At 46.0% G+C, this 20,216-nt stretch overlaps 1 protein-coding gene across 14 annotated transcripts in view; it reads right to left on the bottom strand.

The window, feature by feature from the left end:
* Positions 1–20,216, bottom strand: part of mio (GATOR complex protein mio) — a 560,893-nt gene that overhangs the window by 240,018 nt on the left and 300,659 nt on the right. For all 14 annotated transcript variants that reach the window (XR_012826275.1, XM_075682897.1, XM_075682900.1 and 11 more), the window contains 2 exons: positions 16,467–16,610; positions 2,849–2,923 (listed from right to left, as the gene is read on the bottom strand). Coding sequence is in view for 13 of the 14 variants with exons in the window: in XM_075682897.1 (XP_075539012.1) it covers positions 2,849–2,923; positions 16,467–16,610 (219 nt within the window). In the remaining variant the exon portion in view is untranslated. The remainder of the gene's footprint in view (positions 1–2,848; positions 2,924–16,466; positions 16,611–20,216) is intronic.

Here is a 20,216-nt window from a genome sequence, read left to right as displayed (position 1 = left end):
CATCATTAATTATGTGCCCATGGGCCATGGCCAGTGGTCACAGCGCGTGGCCTGCCTATTCCCATCAGCCCCCCCCCCCCCCCCCCCCCCCTGCAAGGTGCTGACGCACTTTCTGGTAAGCCGACAGAATTGGGTGGCTCTACTGTATCGGCACTATGCAGTAAAATTGAAATTACTAGCTGCGCGAGTTGGTGGCTTATAAGAAACCCCACAAAGCAGCGCAAATCGAGGTGGCATAGAGGGAATAGCATCTCTGTTGTGTCTGGTCTGTCAACTTCCTTGTCCCATTTTACCAATTTTTTTCCACGCCTGGGCTTCTTGAAACCATTAAGCAATTGTAAAAAAGAGCATCGAGCAGCTGTGACCTCACCATAATTACATAAAATCATTATTTATACATATACAAGCACAATATGTAAAAGAGTAATCAAAGGTGTGTAGGTACCACTGATGGGTAGTGAAACAACTGCAAATATCAAACGCTTATAGCAGCGAGAAATCATGTGCCCTGGAAATGCACACAGTGATAATAAGGCATCAATAAATGCGAAAAAAGAAGTGAACTTGCCCCAACTAGCCAAAGTATTGGTCCTGTTGCAATATGCACGCCACCGGTAAATTTTCCGCACCTCCTTTGATTATTCAGACTTCCCTGCATCACTGCCGCATTCTCCTGAACGGTGGCGGATTGCGTTGCGTAAAAGATACCTGACCTCCAGCCCAAGCACTCAATCTTTGCTTCGCTATTGCTTGTGCCGTTCCTCCTCTTCCTTCTCTTCTCTTCTCCGCTGCCACCTGTCGGCAATGATCTTCAACGTATTCCCAAGGGGCCAAGGTGATCACTCGGCAGCTGGTTCTTGGTAGCTTACTTTGAGTATATACACATTCTGCACAGTTCGTTCGATTGTCTGTCCAGAAGCTAGTCGAGTGTACAAACGTGTGCAATATCGTCCTTTCCTGGGTGCACTCATAGAACTCTGCCCAGCTTTCATGGTAGCAGACGTGTGCTGTCGTCAGGCATAAGCACCGTGTCCCCTTTGTGTAGCCGAGGTAGTTCACGAACAGGACTGTTGTACACGGACCACCAAAGTGAGAGCAGGTCCGACCACTTCCATTGGACCCCCGATAGCATGTGCAGCGAAACAGGTCTGCTCTTGTCAATGATGTGCTATCGGAAATGCTAGATTCTTGCGGAAAGCGCATATTCCGAGCAAGAAGTGTGATGGAGTCAGCGGTACCAGTTCAACCGGGTTGCTGTCAAGATAAATAAGAGGTCCGCTGGTTATGACTGCTTCAACTTCGCAGAGAACAGTAGAGGGGGCCTCGGTGTTGAGACTGCTGTGCCCAAGTGAACGTCTCAATGCATTTTCTATCGATCTGACAAGGTGTTTTCTCCAGCCTCCCCAACAAGGAGCTTTATCTGCAATTAACTTCCATTTGATCTTGACATCAGCAGTGTATTCTTGAAGAGCTGGTAGAATGACCTTAAACACTCATGCACGGCTGTGGAAAGACAGTGCATTATCCAAGTATATGGTGTCGGGGGTTTACACTCCACGAAACGAAATGATGGAAGGCCGAAAGTGTGGTGGTCGTTATCACATTGGTTGTCAGTTCCAAATGGACGGCGCAAGTGACGGCACATAAGAAGGTCTGGATGTATGCTCTTTTGCTGGTAGCAGACATGTCACATGCGTAGAGGGGCCCACAGCAATCCAAACCAACGAAAGAGAACAGCCTTGCTTTGGTGATTCTGTCTCGTGGCAACGGAGCAAACGGTGCCGTTTTAGCGACAGGCTCATGGTGTTTGCAAGACAAACAACTCTGCTTAGCACCTTTTTAACGATCTGCCATCCTTTTACAATCCAAAGCCTCTCTCGAAGCTTGCAAAGCGTGGTCTCGACTCCACCATGGAGTACGCATTCATGCGCAGCTAAAACAATGAGAGAGGTGAATGCGTGCCTTGGTGGAAGCAGGACTGGGTGTCTGATGTCCACGGAGGCTGCGAGCTGCTGCAGACGACTGCCCACACGAAGTAAAACACTTGCAACCGGGAAAGGATATAGTCAAAGAACTGTAGTTGTAGATGGTAACCCTTTTCGTATGCGCAGCGCTTGCACTTTTTTTGTACAAGATCTCTTGTTGGACATTTTGCAACCAGTAGCATTCAGCCTTGTAAAGCTCTGCTGCGATTAATGGTCCAGCAGTCGAAGACTGCTTCGACCACGCGAAGCCTATACTGCAGCCTATACTGTTCTTGCTATAAAGCCTATAAGTACTTGCACATACTCTGGCCAACCATGCAGCCTTCCTGACTTGATGCACATGCTTATGCAGCAAGCTTTGGTCACACTCATGCCGACTAAAATGTGTGTGGACATTACGTTAACCGTTTTGCTCGAAAACATCAGTATTTTTCACTGCAATACCATCACCCATCCAAATTTACCTTGGAACAGCACGATCAGTGTCCTCTCTGTTTGTTTTCAAAGAGCAGAAGTTATCGACTGAGCGTCGGCGAAACTAGTGGTTCAGCAACCCGTGCAGCTGCCAAACTGCAGTGTGCACGTGCGATGCCACAGGGCAGCTGCATGCCACCTGAAACTTGCATATTCACTGCAACAGTTGGTGCACATTTCACAAGAAAGCCTCAGTATCATCACACAGCACCACACACAATGTCCAAGGATAGCTTTATCTTGTGCTTGTGGCGTACAAAACTCTAGTTCAACGATTATAAACGAGCACTAACCAATGAGGTATTAAACAAAGTAAAAGTAGAGGCTTTCCAAGGTCATCACATGTACTTGCGGTAAACAAAAAATATACAGCATTTCAAAAGGATATGGTCAAGCCACGACCAGAGGCCACGGAGGTGGGAGTCCCCAGGGCAAAGCTCTGCATTCTTGCCGAGGTCTTCAGGCTGCAAGGGTAACATATGGTGACGAGTCTAAGCTCTCAAATTAGCCCCAAATTTCTTGTGCTAAAAGCAGAGTGCAAAGATGTTCTTCACTGTCTGTTGCCGCGTGAGCGCATGTCTACACTGGCAGACAACTTCCAGTGGCAATAAAGGGGAGGCAAGTAAGATGCTCCTCATAAAGAGTCCCATATTCTCGTGTTTGAGCTGGGGAATGTAAAACATAAACACCTTACTTATAACAGCAAGTTAACAGAAAATGCACCAGTGAGTGTTAAATTTGACTTAGCATATATACCCGTGTAAGGGCCGCAATTCTTTTTCCAGAGTTGGCTGGGTGTGGCCCTGACATGAATCAGGCCAATGGCGGGCCACTAGAGGTGTGCACTGTTTCCGGAACTGCAGCAGAGGGAGCCGCAAATGACTGCAGTAAACGACCTCTGATGCCGGCCCATCGTCCCTGACCAGCGCTGACCCAAACAGGGCTCCCTTCTCTAGAGACAAAATCCCATCGATCTGACTGGACACACTGACAACACAGCCAAGACAAGGCGCCACATAATGGCGCGGCACCACTGGCCTGAGCCTGACGCCAACAGAACATAAAACAGTTTTGAGTAGCGCTTTTCCTTGTCCGTCTTTCTTGTTTCTGTGGTTTTATTCACGCTAAGTTACTACTTCAAATATGGACAACCAACTAGCCCAACAGTCAAGTCTTCCAGAAAAGCAGTTGGCTTCATCTAGTCCCAACAGAATCAACTTTGCTTTCTGGCGGGATGTTTTGAATTTTCAAAAATATTGCTCCCCAAAGCGGGGGTGTAGCTCTTGCACGAGTATGTATGGTATTGTTCCGATTTTCTTTTATGCATTTAGGGAAATCCAACACGGCCGCAGGTCGTCCCCCTGCTGTGCTCGGCCTTTGTGAGCGACTGACCGCCCCAGGGCCCGAGCGCGGATCCACTCTGGGTGAGCTGAACTCTTATCAGCCTCTTTTGTGGTTCCCACATTGTGCGGTTTATTTCGCTCCAGACGTGTGGAACACTCCACCGCTGTGGTTTTGTTTTGTATTTGTGTTTGGTTGCTGTTGTTGTCCAGTTGGTACTTGTGCTCTAAGGTGAATAAACACCTTAGGTCGAGACTCACCCTGTCCCCCCTGGCCTGAACCCGCCGTGGTCGCAACTCACTGTGAACTGTGGGTTAGGTGTCACAGCTCTGACTGTTAGGGCTGCTGCGAAAGTGCTAGCGAGCGACTGCCGATCTGCCAGCGCTGTGCTATCCAGAGAAGGGTCAGGTGCGCACGCGCGAACTTGAGTAATACCCCTATACAGCGGACAACTGCAACCGGTTCCTTGTCCGTCGCAACCATTTGAAGTCGTTGCCGTTGACCTGTATGGCCCTCTTCCTGTGACTCTCACCGGTAAACGATGGATTGTGATCGCCGTTGATCACTTGACACGCTACGCGGAAACAACTTGTGTGAGTTCTGCCTCAGCCTCTGAAGTTGCTGCATTCATACTTTAATCCTGAATACTGCGCCACGGTGTTCCTCGCATCCTCCTGAGCGACCATGGAAAAGAATTCCTCTCGCAACTAGTAGACAAAGTACTCAGAGCCTCCGGACCCACCCACAAGACTACCTCCAGTTACCATCCGCAAACCAACGGCCTCACAGAGTGATTTCATCGCATACTGTCAGACATGCTAGCCATGTACATCGAACCGGATCACAGAAACTGGGACGCAATTTTGCCATTCGTGACTTTTGCGTATAATACCACCATACAACGCACGACGGGTTACTCGCCATTCTACCTTGCCTATGGTCGTTTGCCCTGTTCCTGTCTTGACGTCTTTTTCTTCGCGCCAACTGTCAATCAATGTCCATCCTCCTGTGATGAATATGTGTCCCGCATTCTGCGTTTTCGCCAGCTCGCCCGCATCAACACCGAAGCACGGCAACAGGACCGCAAGCACCATTACGACGCCTCTCACCGCGTCGTGTGCTTCCACCCTGGCGAGGAAGTGCTCCTCCGGACCCCAGTTCGTACTCCTGGCTTGTGTGACAAGTTTCAGCTTCGGTTCATCGGCCCCTACAAAGTCTTGGAGCAGACTTCTCCGGTTAACTATCACATGGTACCAGTTATTGTTACAAATGACCGCCGCTGCCGCGCCGCTGAGGTTGTCCATGTTTCGTGTATGAAGCCTTTTACGAGGCGTTCGCCACCCCTTTGAATTGCGGTTAGGATGGCCGCTCTCGCGTGAGGGGACATTAGTGTGGCCATTTATAAGCTATTCTTTGTCATCTGTACATGATCATCATCATGTGGGGTTCATATGGGGTTCTTCTTCATCATAGCTTGTGGGGCTGGCTCTCGAGTGTGATCCGTGCTGTGGGCGTGGTCGGTTCACTGCAGCTTCGGCTCGGAATAAACGTCGTGATAACTGCTACGTCACAATATTATGATGATGTCATTTTCAAATGGCACCGACAGTCCCGTCACTGGTAGGGTGGTTCAACTTGCTTACACACTAATCAGTAATATTAAACAACCAATAAACGAGGTACCGAAACCGAAACAGGAAGCTGCTTTGTGTAACGTCACAATGAGTCGCGACCGTAATGCCTACGCTACCATAATGTAAACACGCGGAGTGCGTGATAAACAGGCAGTATGTGTGGTGCTAATGCCAGTAAATCAAAACTGACAATGTCTTCTGACAACAAGGAGAGCTCTTCCAGTTCTTTCGAACTAGACAAAGGCAATTTCAGTGAAGATTTCAGCAACGATATAAGAGCCAAAGGATCATTATTTGTTTTACACCCTCCGCGCGAGGCTGACGACTTGCCCATGAGAACCAACCCACCGTGCTGCGGCAAGATGAAGAGAAGCCCCGGTCATCACGTCTGTCAAAACAATGATCGTCGGCCGTTGTCTCGTAGACAAAGGAGCCAGCTTCCTCGTGCCTAGGTGCAGTGGCAGCGTAGTCTCTGATGTCCCAAACGCAACCAATATTTAAAATTAATTTTCAGGAAAACTAAATGACTTGCAGTCATATCGTTTGGCACAGATAACCAGTGTACAATAGGGAACGTATGTTCAAAATGTTGTTAAGGTCAGTAGACATAGAAAAATCGCTGGATAAGGCTCTGTTCGTTAGTCACAAAGGGTCAAATGGCATGCAATCTTGAAGCAACAGTTTCTTGTTTTGCAGTGCACTGCACCTATACACTGCAGAAAGGAGGTCAACTGACCCAGCCACTAAAGAGAGCCCACCTCCTCAAGTTCTTTGCCTTGCTTATACAATCCTGATTGTTTCTGATATGTGCACTGTCTTTCCCACCAATGCAGCAAGCATGTTGACAAGGTGAAAGGTTATTACAAATGCAATGGCACACCCATGTCCCTCCCCCAACACATCCCTGGCAGAAGAAGGTCTCACTGTGGACAGCTGTCACCCCACAGTGGTTGCTCCCTTCGTTCTCCACCCTATGCAGGGGCATGACTTATTTTCTGCCTTTGGGTGTAAGTCTACTAACCAGTTCTTGCTCCAATGACAACAAGTGTTTCATGAAATGCTGTTTGAATGCTTCAATTCATCTTTCAATTCTTGTTTGACTTGTTTCAATTAAATTCAGTGGCAACACTGAAACTAATCACAAGCCAGATAGGGCTCATCCTACTAAGACTTGTGACAGATCCGAAAAAAAAAAAAACAATACCATTTGCCATGGATATCATTAAACAAGGGTTAGCATTACATAACCTTTGAAAGAATTGTGAAAGGAGCAAGCCGTTTCATGGCTTAAGTTAATCAAACCTAGTCTGGAAGCTTTACAAAAAGAGGCCCGCTAGCATGTGCTGCAACCTTGAAGACCGCAAGCAGAAAACTAGAGCTTGGCACCATTTGTCATTGACACGAGTCCATGTCACTGCTGAGTGCCTGATTTCACAATAAGCAACAATGCAATCCTGCATTGACACTCTAGAAGCTAGGTCAAGATGCACCAATATACTTTGTGGCATTTTGGACGCATAAATGAAGAGACCAAACTGAGAAATTAAAGAGCAAGGATAACACTGAGTATGTACATTTTAAACTGAGAAATGCTTGCAGTGTTGTCCACCACCCTTAGTGCTATGAGGATTTCACAAATCAAAGTTAAATGTTTGCCTAGGCACTACTTTAGCAGCAAAATGCCACCCTATCAGCATTCTCATATAAAACACGAGACAAGGCGGTAGCATCCCAATCTAAATTTTAAAGAAGAACATTATTAGTTATCACAAGAGTTCTTCACCACTGTGCATCACTCTAGACAAAAGTTTGTGGAATTTGCCAAGAGCCTGCTCAATTTTCCCAAGTTCCAGTAACGTCACACACACACACCTTCACAGCCTCTAGAGTCTGTGAAGGAGTATGCTTACCTGGGTCAATTAATCACAGGGAACTCTGACCATGAGAAGGAAATTCACAGAAGAATAAAAATGGGTCGGAGCACACATGGCAGACATTGTCAGCTCCTGACTGGAAGCTTACCATTATTATTGAAAAGGAAAATGTACAATCAGTGCATTTTATCGGTGGACATACCGGGCAGAAACTTGGAGACTGACAGAGAAGCTTGAGAACAAGTTAAGGACCATGCAAATAGCGATGTAACGAAGAATGCTAGGCATAACATTAAGAGACAGAAAGAGAGCGGTTTGGATCCGAGAGCAAATGGGTATAGCCGATACTCCAATGGACATTAAGAAAAAAAGATGGAGATTGGCACATCATGTAATTCGCAGGTTAGATAACTGTTGGACGATAAGGTTTACAGAATGGGTGCCAAGAGAAGGGAAGCGCAGTTGAGGATGGCAGAAGACTAGGTGGAGCAATGAAATTAGGAAATTTGTGGGTGCTAGTTGGAATCGGTTGGCGCAGGGCAGAGGTAATCGGAGATCGCAGGCCTTCATCCTGCAGTGGGACATAAAACAGGCTGATGACGATGGTGACAAAAATAATGAAAAATTGGGCGACTCGAGAAAAAATGGCTCACAAACACAGGGACGAGAAAGAAAAATATAAGCAAGTGTATGCTTAATAATTACATATACTCAAAATTTTGCCTAAGAAATTAGCAAAAACCTAACTAAAGTATACATTAGACACAGAACATAAGAGAAACTACCAACTCTTCATTTTTCAAGAAAACTTATTATGTGGGCAGTGAGATCACATGCATAATGACACATTGTGAGGCTCACCAATGCCATCAACTTTCACTGAGTTACGGAAGGACACCAAGGCCACCATAGTTTCCATGACTTCCTTTGATCAGTAGGCACTGCAATGACGAGATATCTGCTGCGGCTGAAGCATATTATTTAACTGCAGGGTATTCTTCTTCACAGAGCTGCACTTTAGTTAAAGGTGAATGAACATCTGCATAATGCTGCCGAGATCACTCTGATCTGAGCTCTACTGAAGAAGCAAACAGGCTTGTTGCTCATATCAGCAAGCTTTCTTTTCTTTATTTTTTCTAGCAAATGACGCCTCGAATTAATGAGATACACAGATGGGATTTGTTAAAAGAGTGCAGCTGGGCTGCATTCAGAGATGTAGCCTTGATTTTGTGACTTCCAAAATTGACGAGGCTGTGGACAGTTGGTGAGACAGGTGCAGGTTGTCACAAGGTGATGCGGTGGCCCTGTCATGAAGACAGATGAATAGTTCCACCATGCGATGATTCCTTGCCTCTTTGAAATGTCTGTGCTACTTAACAATCTCTTGACAGCGAAAATTGCTCTGAAGTTTTCTTGCAGCAAAAAGAATATGTCGAACGCTGAAGGCTCACAAGTTGAACCAAGCAGCTGCAACAGTAACAAGCAGTGGTACCAATATGGCGGCAACTGGAACACATAGGCTAAGCCAGGACCATGGGTTTTTGGGATTTAAGATTTGAGAACTTTAGAGAGCTGCTTCAACAGCTCTTGAACATGAAAGCACAACTGACACTGCCCCTCTTTTTGTTGTGAGAAGGCAACCCGGATACAGTAAAACCTTCTTAATTCGAACCATGTTAATTCAGAAAACTGGATCATTTCGGCTCGCCCTTTTGTGCCTGCAGGTGATGGCATTAATTGTTGGCATGAAACTCATTAACTGAGACATATTTAGTCACACAACGGTTAATTCGGACAACCCTCGGAGCATGACAGGCACTGAGCACTGCAAATGTGGGACAAAAAAAGAGCAGCAGCAGTGCCAGGGTCCAACCAAAGCGAAATGGCAGAGTCTGAATTGCTGCCATCAGTGAAAATCGTACAGGAACAACAAGAATTCCGGAACGCCTTGTGCATGTTAGTGCCTTTACAGCCTTTATTGTTGCAACTACCATCATGCATGACACTGCGTTGACCTCAGAACTGCATGGTCGCCATCCAAAATCACGTCAATACGACCACTATTTCTGTCCCAGCGGTTGCAGCAAACGGTAGTTTCATTTTTACTGAGTGTACATTTGGCCACGTGTCTTTCAAACTGTGTAGTTACCATTTGTGATTGAACCAATAACAACTCTTGATTCGTCCGCCTTGCAGCAAGCACCAATCTCATTTCGACTCGGTGCAAAGTTACAAACAGAGCGGAATCTGTCAAGGATGAAGAGCGATTCCATCGTGGCCCACACATGCTGGCCACATGGCGACAGACGAGCTGCCGAGCAGCTAACCAGCGAAAGAATCTGCGCACGGTAGCAGTGAAAGGCAAGCCTTGGACGAGTCTTACACCACGGCTGCACTGCAATGGAGGCCTTCGTTGCTGCGAGTGCCAACTAGCAGGGAGAGGATGAGAACTGCAGCTTACAAAATGCAAACAGGATTCGCTGATTCGTTTGCTAAATAAAAGCGCATTTATGTAGTAAGCATTTCTTTATTCTCTTGATACCCTCGATAATTGAACATACAGTTAACTCGGACATATTTTTCTGGTCCCATAACATCCAAACTAATAAGGCCTTACTATAAATGAAAAAAAAAATGGACATCGGGACCTACAGCTTAGTAAGTCTAAATGTCACTACATTTAAGGAAAGCAGATACAGTAGATTCTTGGTGATCACAGCCGATTTGAATTTCAGGATTTCCCAAAAGTTCTGGCCCGAGTCCATTAGCTTGGCGCAAGGCCGCAACCCGCTCGGTCACACGGCGGCCCCCGTGCCCGTGCGCTCACAACTTGCCAAATTTCTAATGTTCCAAGCCACTTTTCGTGTCACAGTGACTGATGCCAACCACTGAGCCGCCACGCGACCTCATCAAAGGCGGGCTCGATCTCGGGCTGGCTACTGGGGCTTAGCAGAGAGACGAGAACTAGGAGTCAGATTGCTGATTAATAAGAATATAGCTGGTAACATACAGGAATTCTATAGCTTTAACGAGAGGGTGGCGGGTCTTGTTGTGAAACTTCATAAGAGGCACAAATTGAAGGTCGCACAGGTCTACGCCCCTATATCCAGTCATGATGACCAAGAAGTCGACAGCTTCTATGAAGACGTGGAATCAGCGATGGGTAAAGTCAAAACAAAATACACTACACTCATGGGCGACTTCAATGCCAAGGTAGGCAAGAAGCAGGCTGGAAACAAGTCAGTGGGGGAATATGGCATAGGGTCTAGGAATAAGCAGGGGAGAGCTATTAGTAGACTTTGCAGAACAGAATAATATGCGGATAATGAATACATTCTTCCGCAAGCGGGATAGCCGAAAGTGGACGTGGAGGAGCCCGAATGGCGAGACTATAAATGAAATAGACTTCATACTCTGTGCTAACCCTGGCATGATACAAGATATGGACGTGCTCGGCAAGGTGCGCTGCAGTGACCATCAGATGGTAAGAACTCGAATTAGCCTAGACCTGAGGAGGGAACGGAAGAAGCTGGTACATAAGAAGCCGATCAACGAGTTAGCGGTAAGAGGCAAAATAGAGGAATTTCGGATCAAGCTACAGAACAGGTATTCAGCTTCAACTCAGCAAGAGGACCTTAGTGTTAAAACAATGAACGACAATCTCACGGGCGTCATTAAGGAGTGTGCCATGGAAATTGGTGGTAACTCCGTTAGGCAGGATACCAGTAAACTATCGCAGGAGACGAAAGATCTGATCAAGAAACGCCAATGTATGAAGGCCTCTAACCCTACAGCTAGAATAGAACTGGCAGAACTTTCCAAGTTAATCAACAAGCGTAAGACAGCTGACATAAAGAAGTATAATATGGATAGAATTGAACATGCTCTCAAGAATAGAGGAAGCCTAAAAGCAGTGAAGAAGAAACTAGGAATATGCAAGAATCAGATGTATGCGATAAGAGACCCCCCCCAAAGCCAGCAATATCATTTCTAATATGGATGAGATCGTTCAAGTGGCTGAGGAGTTCTATAGAAATTTATAGAGTACCAGTCGCACCCACGACGATAATGGAAGAGAGAATAGTCTAGAGGAATTTGAAATCCCACATGTAATGCCGGAAGCAGTAAAGAAAGCCTTGGGAGCTATGCAAAGGGGGAAGGCTGCTGGGGAGGATCAGGTAACAGCAGATTTGTTGAAGGATGGTGGGCAGGTTGTTCTTGAATAACTGGCCACCCTGTATACGCAATGCCTCATGACCTCGAGCGTACCGGAATCTTGGAAGAACGCTAACATAATCCTAATCCATAAGGAAGGGGACGCCAAAGACTTGAAAAATTATAGACCGATCAGCTTACTGTCAGTTGCCTACAAAGTATTTACTAAGGTAATCGCAAATAGAAACAAGAACACCTTAGACTTCTGTCAACCAAAGGACCAGGCAGGATTTCGTAAAGGCTACTCAACAGTAGACCATATTCACACTATCAATCAGGTGATAGAGAAATGTGCGGAATATAACCAACCCTTATATATAGCTTTCATTGATTACGAGAAAGCGTTTGATTCTGTCGAAACCTCAGTAGTCATGAAGGCACTATGGAATCAGGGTGTAGACGAGCCGTATGTAAAAATACTGAAAGATATCAACAGCAGCTCCACAGCCACTGTAGTCCTCCATAAAGAAAGCAACAAAATCCCAATAAAGAAAGGCGTCAGGCTGGGAGATACAATCTCTCCAATGCTATTCACAGCGTGTTTACAGGAGGTATTCAGACACCTGAATTGGGAAGAATTGGGGATAAAAGTTAATATAGAATACCTTAGTAACTTGCGATTCGCTGATGATATTGCCTTGCTTAGTAACTCAGGGGACCAATCGCAATGCATACTCACTGACCTGGAGAGGCAAAGCAGAAGAGGGGGTCTAAAAATTAATCTGCAGAAAACTAAAGTAATGTTCAACAGTCTCGAAAGAGAACAGCAGTTTACGATAGGTAGCGAGGCACTGGAAGTGGTAAGGGTAATACATCTACTTAGGGCACGTAGTGACCGCAGTTCCGGATCATGAGACGGAAATAATCAGAAGAATAAGAATGGGCTGGGGGTGCATTTGGCAGGCATTCTCAGATCATGAACACCAGGTTGCCATTATTCAAGAGAAAATGTACCTATAACAGCTGTGTCTTACGAATACTCACCTATGGGACAGAAACCTGGAGGCTTACGAAAAGGGTTCTACTTAAATTGAGGACGACACAACAAGCTATGGAAAGAAGAATGATGGGTGTAATGTTAAGGGATAAGAAAAGAGCAGATTGGGTGAGGGAACAAACATGAGTTAATGACATCTTAGTTGAAATCAAGAAAAAGAAATGGGCATGGGCAGGACATGTAATGAGGAGGGAAAATAACCGATGGTCATTAAGGGTTACGGACTGGATTCCAAGGGAACGGAAACGTAGCAGGGAGCAGCAGAAAGTTAGGTGGGCGGATGAGATTAAGAAGTTTGTAAGGACGACATGGCCACAATTAGTACATGACCAGGGTAGTTGGAGAAGTATGGGAGAGGCCTTTGCCCTGCAGTGGGCATAACCAGGCTGATGATGATGATGCTGATGTACATTATTTCATAAAGGGAAAATGAGACATCTACCCGTTCGTAGCAATTGCTACGAACGGGTGGATTTGATGTTTTAACGGGTGGAACGGCTGTTTCTCATTATTCAAAAGTCTAGCACAATATAGCAGGGACAAAGACAGGGAAGACGACAGGACGGGCGCTAAACATCGGTTTTCCGAAAGATATTGTGACGGCTGTGGCGGAATGCCTCCTGAAAGAAATCAGAGCAGGTGGACGCCCTGGCCTAGCAGCCGGAAAAAGCTGCAAGAAGCTGAAACGTACAGCTATACCGTAAGTGCACCAGCAATCGCACCGGCTGAGAAAAGTTGGAGAGAAGTGCGGCCTGGACGTGATGTTCACTGCCCCCGAAAAGCTGGTGCGCATGTGTGAAGCCGTAAACGAGAAGAAAAAACCGGTCTGCGCCATGAAACATGCATGCAAGTTTGTACCCTGCATTGTTGGGGTCATATACCGCATACCTCTCTCTTGCGGTAGATGCTACATGGGGCAGACTGGCCGCTGCCTAATGAACAACTATGAGAGCACTGAACGCTAGTAGATTCCTTAGTGGGGGGCGGCCATTTGGCCATGCCCTGTAAGTGATGCGGGTGCGTGCCTGCGTTTGACACCACGTGTGTGCTTGGTAGGGGAGGCACAAGGTGGGGGCGCGAGATTTGTGAGGCATATCACATTGAGAGGGAAGGTGATAACTGTGTCAGCACAGCTTCGCTTGCCTTGCCCAAAAAAGAAAAAATGTACTTACAGAACAGTCTGCCACATTTTGATTAGAATGTGCTTGTATTGTTTTAACCCTGTGTGCACAAGCATCAACGAAATGTATATATGTACCTTCACTCGCAGTAAAAACCTCAGTTGATGTTGAGCGCTCGTCCTGTTGTCTTCTCTGTCTTTGTCCCTGCTATTTTGCGCTAGACTTTTGAATAATGATGAGATACCAACTAGCCCAGCTTTCTGCCTTGATGGCTGTATCTCTCCCCCTTGCGGGTTTCCACAGAACTACTACGTCATGTACATTATTTACTAATGTAACGCTTGATTGTGCCCTTAAATTGCGTAAACTACCACCATGGTGCGCTTGCATGGCTGCCTTCATTTTTGTTTACAAAAAACAGTAGTGGAGTGATTGCACGTGGCAACAAGCAACAGTGATGATGATGATTGCAGTTTATCCTTTGCAATGGGTGAGTACTGTGCAGTGTCCCAACCGAAAATAAAGAAGAGAAAATGAAGCGGAGGGACCGCACAGTGGGCACATTGTATCCTGCATGCCATCACGGCAGGGGCTACATGTGGAGTGGAACGCCTGCATGGCATGCCAATCCATAATCGCTGACTAGCCAATTCCATATCCACACGTGAAAAGTGCTATGATGCTCTGTGCTTTGCGTGGCGTGCATGTGTATATGGTGTGGCCGCTGTTTGCGGTTGGTGCTAGGGTGCGTCAGCTGTGTGGGCAGTGATTGGACCGTCTGCTTCGCCAGCCTACAGCCAAAAAGCGGAAGTTTTTGACACTACAAGATAAGGCAGCAATTATTGCCAAGGTTTAAAAGGGCATAAAGAAGACGGAGGTCACTGATAAATTTGTAATTGCATGCAGCTCGCACAACATTGAAAAACAGGACCTCCATAGCACAAGTGGATCCCAGCAGAACGTTCTGACAAGCACAGGAAGAGATGACGACAGACGCTATTCTGAAGGCCTCCATTCTCGGTACGCTCGGAAATGGTGCAAGTGCAAAGAACAACATGGTGATGGCTGCAGTGTTTCCAGTCATTGACAAGGCGGTGTTTGCTTGGTTTTGTTAACAGCATGCCAACAAAGTACCACTGTCTGCAAAGGTACTTCAACAGAAGGTGCTGGACTTCCCATACATGCTCATACGCAATAATTTTAAGGCAAGCCCTGGCTGCTAGAGCTGTTTCAAAGCTTGCCAAGACATGGTGGCCAATGTTCCAGGTGGCCTCAGCGTCGACGCATTTGTTTGCACGGATGAAGACGTGCACGAGGAGATGACCGACGAGACCATTATAAGTAATGTGGGCGAAGGCGATGACGCTGAGAACCACCAAGGACCAAAATATCAAGCGAAGAAGGCAAGCCAGTGGGATGCGTTATGCACCTTTGACACAATTAGTTTGTTTTTCAGCAAGCATGCTGATGACGTGGCAATGGACCATTTTTGCAGCGTGAAAGCACAGCTGTCAAAATACTACAAGGCAAGTCTCCACAAAGTAAGCTTACTGACTTTTGGCAATAAATTTTTGTCTTGCAGCACATTTCCCTGTCTTTGCTGTCTCGTATTCACCCCAACAAAGTTACCATAAAAGGAAATTTTCTTGCTTTCCCCGGTGCGTTTCCCCAGCGGGTTTCGACTGCCCTACCGATAGAACATGCAAATGGGCGCTGACGAATAGTCTGACTCACCACGACAGGATATCGAGGGAATATGTCCGCCCCCATGCTAGACACCAATGCTTAATCGTTCGCATGTACAGTTCCGTGAATCTTGGTGCGTTCGAACGATTCTGTTCATCCATCACAGTGTTCTGCTCCGAAGCCTTTCGCTGGAAGGTTCCCCTGATGCATGCTGGCACGCGTGCGAGACGTCCTAGCCCACAGCCAAAGCCAAAGACCACTCCCTCTTGGGCCCGTGCCGTTAGGTGGCGTTAGCAGCACAACACTCATATTATTTTGCAACTACACTGACCACTGCCGGTGCTTAGCTACGCGAGGAAACCAGAAACCAGTGTACAGGAGATGCGAGACCCATGTGGGGACAGCAACATGAGGGGGTGCAGGAGAGCATCCCCACAAATTGCAATGCTAGCTTTCTCTTCTCGCACCTGCCTTTGTTGTTTTTGTTTCTGCATAGAGAAATACAACACTGCGGCTATGTTTTCTTTTCTTTTTTTGCAACCGAGACATTATAATTTGTTTTTGGGTGATACAAATTTCTGCACCATCACAAGATTTGTATCATTGAGATTCTAATATACAATGACAGCATTAATAATAATAACAGTCAATAATAACAATCGTAAAAATAATAATATCAATAATAACAACAATAACAGTTGCCAGTCACTTTAGCATACGCTAAAGAGGATGAAGGCGAAAGTCTGCACACTCACGAGACATTCAATAACTTACTTGACATTCTCATTCGAATACGTTGTTACTTCCTATTACTTATTTTCTCCCATCGAAGGTAATAAGTTTGAGTGCCTTAAACTGTGCCTCAATTAACTTCACTTTAACGCCAAAGCTCATGAGTTCGACTCCCACCAAAGCTCGAGGGTTCGACCGCCAATTTTGGTGCCATTGAATTTTCTGGACAGTCAAATTTTCAACCCATGATCAATCTAAGGCTCTCGCCTTAATTTGTTGCATGCACTGTCCCCCTTATATGCTGCACACAATCCTGCACAATGTTCTGTGCACCAAACATGCCACAATCTTTTTAACAGAGTGCGGTGTGGTCCCCCCTTTCGAGGGCATGGATGCTGGAAACAAACCTCAAGGCCATATCCGAGAAGTGCCCGCTTGCGCATCTTGACCGCAGTGTCTCCTGACAGCTCATAGCTGTTGTCACGGTCGTCCCAGCAGTGCACCAGTTTGCGACCCTGGGTCCACACCAACTCTGACGGAGGAGACCAATTCTGCAAGACGAGATGAGTGCCACTGTTACAAATTACAGACTCAAGCGCCACATTGCCACTTGTGCTTACTACCTTCTGGCACAACTTGTGCAGCACTTCCATCACCCAGTTTTGCATATTTTAAGTGTCAAAGCACTCTTTGACACTCAAAACGAGTGCCACGAGTGTCTTTTGCGAGCACAGGTTCCCCCAATGAAAAGTTAGTTTCCTCATTTACAATTTTGCTACCGCGTTCTTCACCGTCACTAAAAGGTGACAATATTTTGCTCTTTCATGGATAAAGTGTGCTCTTGCCAGAACCAAGTGAAATAATGTACTGCTTTTAGGTTCTCATGGCATCTACATATATGCTGACAGCTGTTGTGAATCAAATACTTAGCAAAGTTAACTCGTACCGAGACTAAAAAAAAGAGAATGGGCATGCTATGCAAGGACAACTCCTGTTATACTGTTTGCTGTTTTGTTGAGCGACTTGGATTATTTATTGGAGTGAGCCTCACTAAATATTTGGGAAGCACTAAAAAGCAACCCTTCTACGTAAGCTGGCAAGTGCACTGAAAAACACCCAAAGCGATTTGTTTTTATGAAAATACCCAGTGTGAGTATCCTTTTTCCAAGCTCCAAAGAAAGCACACAAAATCTAAAAGAAAGTACAGAGGCGCTTACACATAGCAATATTAGTGCACTCGAACGTTCTTCAGTAAGAATGATTGCTACTGCACACAGACAAGATCAATAAAGTGGCCCTGGGAATGGCAGTAACATTTCCCAGCGTAATTTGCCCGATGAAGTGCTGCTCAAGTAGCAATGACGAGGGCAAGGCAACTCTTCAACTCTTGTCAGCAACTGACCGCGCCCATAGAGGGTATCATGGTGATGAATGGCGAAGCATCAGACACTGGTCAGGCTGTTGTTTCAGGGACATTATTTTCATTTACAACCTGTTATTATGTTTGTCCTGTTTACTTGAGACCTGTATGAAGGCACAGATGGCGCTGCACACAAATGCCTAGTCACGTGGCACTGCTTTAGTATTTGCACACATTAAAATTATAGGTTTTTAAGTGACAAAACCATTTTCCAATTACGAGGTATGCCATAGTGGAGGACTTCGGCAATTTTGACCACCTGAGGTTCTCTAACGTGCACCTAAATCTAAGTACACAGGTGTTTTCACATTTCACCCCCATCAAATCCCGCTGTGGCCGGGATTCGATCCCGCGACCTCGTGCTTAGCGGCCCAACACCACAGCGCTGAGTAGACCATAAATATGATTGCTTTGGTGCAAACAAGGAAGGACAGAAAGGTACAAGGGGAGCGCCAACTTTCGACTGTTTATTCTCTATTGTATAGCATGCAATACATACACGCAGGCAAATGCACGACATACAAAAACAGCTTCAATCGCACAACACCCTAATCACAGCCGGCTATCAAAAACCTTCTTTCTGCATGCACAAGTAAAACTGATGTGTCACTAATACAAGACGAACCTCGCTCTTTAATATGAAACGCCTCTAAAAATTCATGTGCCGTGGTGTCCCTGCTTCTTCCAAGAGTTCGTATCTTGTCCAGTCATTGCTCACACTCATGCGAATTGCAGTGCTTAGGCAAATGTGCTCTGTCTTTACCTTTCAGTGACAGCTCATGTTCCTGTGCATGCTCATTTACGCATCGCCCAGTCTGGCCGATATACCGTATTAACTCGCATAATGATCGCACTTTTTTGTCAAAAAGAATTGACGGTAATTCAGGGGTGCGATCGTTACGTGGATTAAATTTCCCACACAAAAAAAAAATTTTTTTTTTTTCATTTTGCATTTGCTGCCGCTGTATGTAGTGCGGGACCCCAAAACAAGAATGGCGGCCGGTGGAGCAAGCCGAACGCGATTTTTTTTTCTTCTCGTGAGTGCATTACGTGCGTTGAAACAGTTTATTCCGTATCTGTAATGAATAATATCGTTAATATCGGCAAGTTTGCGGCAATAACGTAGCCATGTCCACTTTGAGGGGACAGAAACAGATGGGCACGCTTAGCTGCCAGTGACATAGAAACACATGGCGGGCATGCTGCAGAAACTGCGGAATTCGTCTTCACTACTATCCTAATACGGCACGTTTCCGCTAAGGGTGGGCGAATAGCTTAGCCGTGTTAGAAGCGTCGGCGCATGAATAGGGTACACTTCCAACTTATCAGTGCGAATGTGGCTGCTATCGTTGCCGCTCGCGGTTTGTTGCGTGCCCACGAGTGCAGCCGAGAAGAATCGAAAGGCGTCTTTTTGTTGTTGACCACAACCATTATAAAGGCAAGTGTGATTGTTTTTTTTTGTCATGGAAGTGCGGAAAGTGATGAAAGGAATTAAATAGGGCATCTGCTTAAGAATGTTTCGTGCGTGCAGACCGCTTGGTTTGTCTTGAAGAGTTGTTCGCGTAGCATTTGACAGATAGTGCGATCATTATTAGCTAGACTTGGCACACGATATATCGCTGCGGCAAGTTCAGGGTGCGATCCTTACACGGGAAATAAAAAAAATCGTATTTTGATGACAAAATTCAGGGGTGCGATCATTACGCGCATGCGATCATTATGCGAATAGATACGGTATGTCTTACCGCAAGACAGCGGAAACTCATCCATGACTCCAGTAGCACATTTTGTGTACCGGGATTCGATCCCGTGACCTCGTGCTCAGCATCCCAACACTATAGCCACTGAGCAACCATAGCGGGTGCATGCGAGGCCTACGCTTGGTGGCAGTTGCTGGTGGTTCAGGCTAGCACGGTCTACTTAGCCTGATGTAGCGTCTTCTACGATGGAAACGTAATGTAAAAAGTGGTACGGCAGTGAGGGGAATGGAGTGCCCAGCACAATATGTGGGTGTGTGCTTGAGCCAACGTTATTAGATAGGGGCAGTTGGGGAAGCTTGCTCAGAAATGTGGTCCCCACCAGCTGCATATCCAAGAGTGTCGCTCACATCAACTTGTGACCAGGTCGCGTAGGACCATCTGTGCGGCTGACGGCACAGCTCACACCTTCAGATGAGCTCTTTCTGTTGCAAATAAGGACACCTTCTCTTCGTTAGCGAACAGAAATTTATCAAAGAGACATGGTTCAATATTACCGATTGAATTTAGCCTTTTCACACTAAACAGACAACTGTGTTGCATGGTTCACGCCTCTGGACCGGATGCAGACAATCAAATGCGAGTGGATATTGTTGCTTGCGATTCATTTTGAGCAAGGATCTATCATGTTGAGATCAGCGGGCCAGCATGTTGTACCATCACCAAAGAAAAAGTTTTTGGTATGGCATTTCGCACGCCAAATGAGGTGCTAACTGAAATCATGGTGTTTCGTTTGAAAACAATTGTATGACCATTTTTTTTTCCTAGCTACTTGAGTTTCGCTCACTCATTCAATATTTCACAGTTTCACAAGGCATGTTTCCACAAGCAGAACATATACAGGTAATGGAAATGCGATAAAAAAATGGTAATATGCGGGGTATTGTAAAACTGCAGTTGATTAAACATTTATGTTTGTAGAGTTTCTTACAAGAATTACTAGGGGAACTGGTGCTGTAATCGTTCAGCCTCCATGGAAT

Source organism: Dermacentor variabilis, chromosome 2 (genome assembly GCF_050947875.1).
Source record: "Dermacentor variabilis isolate Ectoservices chromosome 2, ASM5094787v1, whole genome shotgun sequence".
Lineage (NCBI taxonomy): Eukaryota > Metazoa > Arthropoda > Arachnida > Ixodida > Ixodidae > Dermacentor > Dermacentor variabilis.
The sequence above is the reverse complement of the archived record's forward strand: the minus strand, read 5'-3'. Positions and strand labels throughout refer to the sequence as shown.